This window comes from Ruditapes philippinarum, unplaced genomic scaffold (genome assembly GCF_026571515.1).
Source record: "Ruditapes philippinarum isolate M1 unplaced genomic scaffold, ASM2657151v2 ctg15563_1_1_1_1, whole genome shotgun sequence".
Taxonomy (NCBI): domain Eukaryota; kingdom Metazoa; phylum Mollusca; class Bivalvia; order Venerida; family Veneridae; genus Ruditapes; species Ruditapes philippinarum.
Genome location: NW_026855628.1, coordinates 1 through 8,631, shown reverse-complemented (window position 1 = coordinate 8,631; position 8,631 = coordinate 1). Strand labels below are relative to the sequence as shown.

At 34.0% G+C, this 8,631-nt stretch overlaps 1 protein-coding gene across 1 annotated transcript; it reads left to right on the top strand.

Annotated features, from left to right (window-relative positions):
• Positions 1-738: 738 nt before the first annotated feature.
• LOC132743950 (large ribosomal subunit protein bL9m-like) lies at positions 739-8,511 on the top strand (the record flags this gene model as incomplete). The annotated part of the gene is made up of 4 exons (XM_060732552.1): positions 739-769; positions 2,551-2,665; positions 7,198-7,366; positions 8,383-8,511. Coding segments are annotated over exons 2-4 (388 nt in total), but the record flags the coding sequence as incomplete, so codon positions are not given.
• Between the last annotated feature and the right edge of the window lie 120 nt (positions 8,512-8,631).

Genomic DNA, 8,631 nt, shown 5'->3' with positions numbered 1-8,631 from the left:
CCAATGTCACCAGTATAAAACAAGACTTGCCTACATTGTCTTGTAGTCTTGCCAGTGTCACCAGTATAAAACAAGACTTGCTTACCTTATCATGTAGTCTTGCCAGTGTCACCAGTATAAAACAAGACTTGCTTACCTTGTCTTGTAGTCTTGCCAGCGTCACCAGCATAAAACAAGACTTGCTTACCTTATCATGTAGACTTGCCAGTGTCACCTATATAAAACAAGGCTAGCTTACATTATCTTGTAGACTTCGAGTTTCACCAGAATAAAACAAGGCTTGTTTACATTGTCTTGCCAATTTCACCAGTATAAAATGAGGCTTTGCTTATCGTAATTGTCATGTAATCTTGTCAGTGTCTCTAGTATAAAACAGGGCTTGTTTACTTTATTGTGTAGTCTTACCAGTGTCAAGAGTATAAAACAAAGCTTGTTTACTTTATTGTGTAGTCTTGTCAGTGACACCAGTATGAGACATGAAAGAAGCCAAAGTAACATGTAATAAGAAGCTATATATATGTGTACAGCTGTGAAAGACAAGTGGCTTTGAAATCATTGACCTTCACAACTCAACAATGGGCAGCATAATTGTTAGTTTCTAAGCATTTACTAGGTCAGTAGTTAAAATGACCCATACTGCCGCTTGGTCAGACCGTTGCGATTTGAAAAAAATGATATAGTCTGACCTGGTGCGCTACTACCTGGTGACGATAACGATTCAATCCGTGAAAGTTTTAGTCATTCTCAAAAGAAACAACAACAACAACAACAAAGGGGGGCAATACACAGTTTTCAAGGCTTCTCGGCAAACAACTGACTGCGCCACAATCAAAACCTCACACACAAGTCTGTAATCACACACCTGAAATAAATGCATTTGATATTTAACATATACATATGTATCTCACAGCAAACAATTAAAAATACATGTCCACCTTCTAGTTTTCTGGCACATAGCCCTGTGTTTTTCATTGTTTTGGTCGCGAAAATCAACGACAAAAATAGCGGATTACCCCTATTCGCAAAATACAACAATATATTAACGTCAAAAGATTAAATCACAAGCTATAGTGATTCTTCCTTCTTAAACAATGCACAATCTGAAAATAACATCCAAACGGGGAGTCATGCACCTACTTTTTTCACTATTTTAAGTCTTCTGCATACCCTTTAAATTGAAGAGCTGATACACCGCCTAGCTCCAAAAACCACATGTTCGCATCCGACAGGTGCTCTCTCAAAAAAGCAAGGGTTAACGCCACTAAATTCAATTTTACTAAATAACTGAAACACAATACTAGTCATTGAAACTTGAAATATAGTAACTATAAACATTTAGAACCTCAAATATCCACATCAATTTCAAAACTGTCTCTTATTTGTAAATTCCACCCTGGCCAATTCGAAACTAAACAGCCAAAACTGTGTACTGCCTCCAAGGTATAACTTTTATGAATTTGTTATAAAAGCTACTACAAAATAATCAACAAACGTATGTTCATTGCCTTTTTCTTCTTAAATTTTTTTCTGTAATGTTTCATAATTATAATGGATAATAACTGATACACTTCCATTGTTAAGTGTGTTTAACCAGGTAGTATCATATCCGGACGTTTCTAGTTCGGATACAGTATTTTTGTCTGATGCGGCTGATGTGAATATCGGACGTTTTACTCTGAAGTAATTTAACACTCAAGCCGTTAAACTCTTGAGAAACCTAGACAAAGAGCTGTGGCTAGAAATGTTTTTATTATGAGTTCCAATGTAGTGTTGGACATAATTTTTGGTTGGTCCACCCAAGACAGCTGCAGACTCCAATTATCTCTTATAAGTTACATTTCTTTACAAAATACAGTATAATTTCCTCTATGTGATCACAAGTCACCTCATACCTACAAGATATCTGAACATCCTAATTAACGTCCTGTACCCGGTATCATTTTTAAATTTACCATTATAGCTTCAAGGTGAATACAGGTCACAATAGATTAATCAACCTGTTCCGTTCATTTTCGAAGCTGTAACTGTAAAAGTTTGTTTGTGTCCCCAGATTAGCTGGAAAGACCCAAAATATTCTTAATTCTAGAGTACATTGTAAGTCTATTCATAGGGGATCATTATAATTATACACCATAACAAAAGACGCAACTGTTGAAGGACTCATTGTTAACATATCTTCAAAGTTACTAAACATTCATACATTCTCATTTTGGCAAGCTTAAAGAACAATATAAGTCAATATTTATTAATAATAAATGATATGTCAATATGTACATGAAATAAAAGCCAACACTTACAGTTAACAAATTGTGCTTTGGTTTGTGTTCAAGTTCAGTGGCATATCTATTATAGCAGGTTTTTAAATTGCTGACTTAAAAAAGTAAAATAAACATTCTATGTCAATGAAAATCATTGTAATCTGGTCTGGAGTGTTCCAAAATGAAGTGCGGATTGTCCTTGAATCTGGCCAGAAATGTCCATGGTCCAAACTGACCTGTTACCATACAAAAGTTACAAGTGACATTACATAACATTATACATGTATATTTCAGTAGCTTACAGACTGTAGTTCAGAATGTTGGCATGTTTAAGGCAATCTTACCAATGTACGTGTAGATGCTGGCTTCAATACAGTTCTCGTGGACTGTGTACAACAGACACAAAGGTAGGTTCACTGTGTGAAACTTAAGCTGATATCATTAAAATTCTAATTAGGTTATAGGTATTTATATAATGTAATTAATAAGAACTGTTATGACATAATTATGTTTCCCAAAATCTTTGGGAGACATATTGTTTTTACCTTTGCTGTCTGTCCATCCGTCCGTCCGCATGCACTTCCGAATAGGGTTAGAGGGTCATCTAATTGTAAACAGAACAACAGAGAACAATAGAGTTTATTCCGTGTCTGATATTCTTAATTTGGAAAAATAAAAGCTGGTGCTCACAAGTTCACATGTTAAAATTGGAAAAGTTGGTGTTAATAAGCTGTAAATGAAACAGTGTTCTTAACTTGTTTGTTGTGCAGGGACAATGTACATTAAAAATGCAATGATCATGTACATTTGTACATGCAAGAATCATGTACATTTTTATTTACAATCAAGACAGTGTATTTCCTCAGATTTTCATGCATTCATGATATAATATAATTATGCTTTTCCTTTCAAGTCTTATACATTTTTGCTTCTGGTGTACAATGATCACATAGTGAAACATAGTCTGTTCTCATACAATAACAAATAAATATATTTATCACATTAACAAAGCCTCAGGGCAGCGTTTTACTAACGTTTTTATGCCTAAGATTTGCGTAAGTTATATCTTTCGTCTGATTATTTACGTAAAAGCGTTTTACTAAAAATGTGCGAAAGTAAGAATTTCGTTAGTTTTTACATAAAGTTACGCTTAAAATTTGTTGACTTAAAACTCACATAAGTAAGACTAACATCATCTATGAATAACGGCAGAGCAGGAAAGCGAGAATTTTAGAGACGGATGTGATATTTTAATGGTGAAAGCGGCTCTAGAAAAGTAAAGTCTAAGTAAGGAAAGGATAATGTGGCTTTACGGACTTATTAAAAATTAAATTTAGTAAAAAAAATACATGTATACTATTATGGAAGTCAAGTCGTCCTATCAGCTTAAAGATGAAAGTCTTTTAATTACTATCTTCTTCTCCAGAAAATATACTGGTATCACATACCGCCCTAAGTCGTGATTGACCTCTACCCAAAGTACTATAAATCAGTAATTAAGTGTTTTATTATGCCCCCACAAAGTGGCATTGCACTTGTCCGTCCGTCCGTCTGTCCATACGTCTGTCCGTCCGTACGTCCCAAAATCTTGTGAACGCAACTCCTCTTAAACCGGATGGCAGATTTTGCTTAAACTTCCAGGGATGATCAACCTTAATGTGTAGATGGTAGTAAAGGAAGGAATTTTTGCTGCGACCAAATCTAACAGAATTATGGCCCTTTGTTGATTTTTTCACTATATACCACATAGAAATTTTGTGAACGCAACTCCTCTTAAATCGGATGGCAGATTTTGCTTAAACTTTCAGGGATGATCAACCTTAATGTGTAGATGGTAGTAAAGGAAGGAATTTTTGCTGCGACCAAATTTAAGTGAATTATGGCCCTTTGTTGATTTTTTCACTATATACCATATAGAAATTTTTGAACGCAACTCCTCTTAAACCGGATGGCAGATTTTGCTTAAACTTCCAGGGATGATCAACCTTAATGTGTAGATGGTAGTAAAGGAAGGAATTTTTGCTGCGACCAAATTTAACAGAATTATGGCCCTTTGTTGATTTTTTCACTATATACCACATAGAAATTTTGTGAACGCAACTCCTCTTAAATCGGATGGCAGATTTTGCTTAAACTTTCAGGGATTATCAACCTTAATGTGTAGATGGTAGTAAAGGAAGGAATTTTTGCTGCGACCAAATTTAAGTGAATTATGGCCCTTTGTTGATTTTTTCACTATATACCATATAGAAATTTTTGAACGCAACTCCTCTTAAACCGGATGGCAGATTTTGCTTAAACTTCCAGGGATGAACAACCTTAATGTGTAGATGGCAGTAAAGGAAGGAATTTTTGCTGCGACCAAATTTAAGTGAATTATGGCCCTTTGTTGATTTTTTCACTATATACCTGGGGGCATCCGTGTGACCTTTGGACACAGTTCTAGTTTTATTTTATTTTCATGAGCTTTTGATGCTGATTTATTAAGAATTTTATAAATGACATATAATATTTACTGAAACTCAGTAAATTTCATTTGTTTTATACTATATCAAGTAAATGAAGACGGAATAGGAAAGTATCTCAAAATGGTGATTTTACATGTTCATTAAATTGTATGATTTGCAAATGTACATAAAATTATCTGTTGCACTTATTTTTTATGGCAAATATTCAGGTATCATTACTTCACAAAAAAACTGCAATGGTGACTTAAATCTTTAATATCTTTTGTTTGCATGTGGCGTTTTTGTGTCGTCTTTTTTTACGCATGTTTTTCCCAAGTTTTAGTGTAAAGTCGTTAAAAATCAAGGGGTTTTCTTAACTTAACTAGATAAAAAAATAAAGATAAATAAATAGAAAAAAATATTTTAAAAATTGTGGGTTACTTGAATAATATAAAAATGAGAAAAAAGTCCACATTTTCACTAACAGACATTACAGATTTTTCACTTCTCAAAACAAACAAAAACCCTTTAAATATCTTCCATGATGAATCATATAGATGTAGGGTTTTCCTTTCTACTCTATAAATGCATTTATTTAAAATCGCGAGAAACCCCTGTGTGATAGATGGCAGTTGAAATAATATGCACTTATAAATACCAATTGCCCAGCAACATTCCTGAGTAACTGTAGATGACTCTACTAAATACCAGTACTGTTCCAATTTAGCCTTTTTTGTGCCCCCACTTTAGTGGCGGGCATTTAGATTTACCCTTGTCCGTCCGTCCGTCCGTCCGTCCGTTCTCTTTTGTGTCGCACGTAACTCAAAAAGTATTTGACCTAGAGAAACTTAACAGGAATGTTGATCAGCATGTGCAGTTGTGCACCTGGGTATTTTCGTGTGGATTTATTTAGTATTTTAGAGTTATTGCCCTTGACTTAGTAAAAATTTGCAATTTTCAACTTGTGTCGCATGTAACTCAAAAAGTATTTGACCTAGAGTCATGAAACTTTACAGGAATGTTGATCAGCATGTGTAGTTGTGCACCTGGGTATTTTCATCTGCATTTATTTAATTAGTATTTTTAGAGTTATTGCCTTTGACTTAGAAATTTTTTGCAATTTTCAAGTTGTGTCGCATGTAACTCAAAAAGGATTTGACATAGAGTCATTAGACCTTACGGGAAGGTTGCGCAGCATATGTAGTTGTCAACCTTGGGTTTTGCTTGTGGATTTATCTAGTATTTGTAGAGTTATTTCCCTTGACTTAGTAAAAACCGTTTCATTATATTTTGTTATTTGTTCCTTGAGTGCTTGAGTTAGAATCAACCAATTTTACAAGAATAATGATCAACATCACTACATTACAGGAATAATGATCAACATCACTGTGAAGCTATGCACCTGGGACTTTGCATGTGGAATTTTTTTCTGTTTTGTTAGAGTTATTGCCCTTGACTTACAGTAGTATAAATTTGCAATTTTCAACTTGTTCATGCATAGCTCAAAAAGTATTTGATTTGTAGGCCTGAAAGTTTACAAAAATGTTGTTGGTCAGCATGTGTAATTATGCATCATGGTGTTTGCTTGTGGTTTTATTCAGTATTTGTAAAGTTATTGCCCATGATTTAGTAAAAGATTTTTACTTTTCAACTTGTGCCACATGTATCCCAAAAAATATTTGACCTAGAGTCATTAGATTGACAGAACAGTGGCGTGTGGGGGCACCTGTGTCCTATGGACACATTTCTAGTTTAAAAATGTTTTGTGGTCATTAAATATTACCAAAACGCCTCCATATTTACTTATTTTTTAAACCTTCTGTGAAGAGTTACGCACTATTATTATGTAAGTTTAAGAAAAAGTTACGAACGTTTTGGAAAACACACGATTTACATAAGTTTAAACATAAGCTTAAAGTTATGAAAAACTTACGCAATGTTAGTAAAAAGCTGTGCAGGAGTGTAATAAAAATAATATACTAATACTGTAATAACAATTGGAAGTGACATCATTAGTGTTTTATACATAGCATTGATTATAGGGCGTCAATGAAAAAAATGACTGTTTCTAACTGTAAACTGTTCTTATTATGGAGGTGATAAATAGAATATTATATTTATTGAAATCCTTAGAGGCTTCCCTAATAAGATTTTATTCAACTTGTTCAATAAATTTAGTATTAAGTATGCACTCTTTCAGTATCCCCCAATGACAATGTGAGCCGCGTAATGACAAAACCAACATAGTGGGTTTGTGACCAGTATGGATCCAGACCAGCCTGCGCATCCGCGCAGTCTGATCAGGATCCATGCTGTTCGCTATCAGTTTCTCTACTTGTAATAGAGTTGGTAAGCGAACAGCATGGATCCTGATCAGACTGCGCGGATGCGCAGGCTGGTCTGGATCCATGCTGGTCGCAAACCCATTTTGTTGGTTTTGTCGTGACGCGGCTCATGTATTTTCTATCTCAACTTTGTATTTTGTATTACAGTTTTTCGAGAATCCTGCAACTGCTGTATTTGAAAGAAAACACAAGATTGGCCTGGTTGCTGTAGGAAAATATCCACTTTTGAAAAAGAAGCATTATTTACTTGATAAATTAAAGCATCCTGGTGATTACAAATCCACCATAAAATGTATTTTAACTAAAGAAATCACAGGTAAGTTTGACATATCGTAGCCAAGCTTACTATGTAAATTCAACATATTTTTAAAGGCACATTATGCATCAGAAACAAATAAAAACTTTACTACTTCAGAAAGGGAAAACATGAGTTTTATAAAAATTAAATTATGGTCTTATAGCATGTTAAATGCTTGTTACCTGAAGAAAGTAGCACTAACTGCGAACAAATTTGTCACAAAAGTAGGTAATTGGTAGGTAATTGGTAACAAACTTTGAAGTGGTATTTTGACAGCCATACAAAATATTCAATCGCCATGATTGTATTGATTGCCAAAAAGCAACAGAAGAAAAAGATGGTTCAGGTAAATAGTCAATGAGTAACAAGTGGCGGCATGGCCAAGTGGTTAATGCGTCGGACTAGTAATCTAATGATCGCTAGTCGCATGGGTTCAATTTTACACTCATTGCTCAGTACTGGTTAGTTCCATGAACGGATTCAAAAATGTGTCTATAAGCTTATAGCTTCCTACACAATCAAACTAAAATAAATTCTGTATAAACCAATGAGTAACTTTTTGGAAACTATAAAAGTGCACCAAAAATATAAAGCCTTTGAGAAGTAAAAATAAAAGCATTTCTTAAGCAAATTGGGCTTCAATATGCAATTACAATTTTTAGTCACCACAAGAAAACCACATTGATGAAACTTAAGAAGAATGATATTCAGAAAATATTAAACAACTGAAACATCTCAAAAAGAGAGCAACTGTAGCTCTTTAAGATGTTTAATTTTCTCTTATAAGCCTCTAATAAACTTGGTTATTGACATAATTTTCCTGGGCATGCAATTTGTTTATCCAGATGGAGGCAGTATGTACATAAAAGGTTTGTAGAGAACAGTTTACATGAAATGAACCGTCAAAAATTTTCAGGAAAAATCTCATTGGTCAGAAAAATAGGGCTAAGATTGAAATATATTAATTGCTGTATTTTCTCTGTATGTTCCACATTTAGTGCCTATTCTCTTAATGTTATTTTTGTATAATTCAGATATAGGTTTGAAAGGAACAGTGGTGGAAGTACCTAAGAAGCTGTTTAGAAATGAACTGTATCCCTCAGGGGCCGCTGTGTATGCGTCTCCGGAAAATTTAATCTTATATGAAGACTTAAGAAAGGTTTGTAACACTAAAAACATTACGTTATTAATGAAAACATAAGGTTTGTTACACTTAATCATTACGTACATCACGAAAAGAAAAGTTTTTGCTTTAAAAACATTACAGAGATGATTTAAAATAT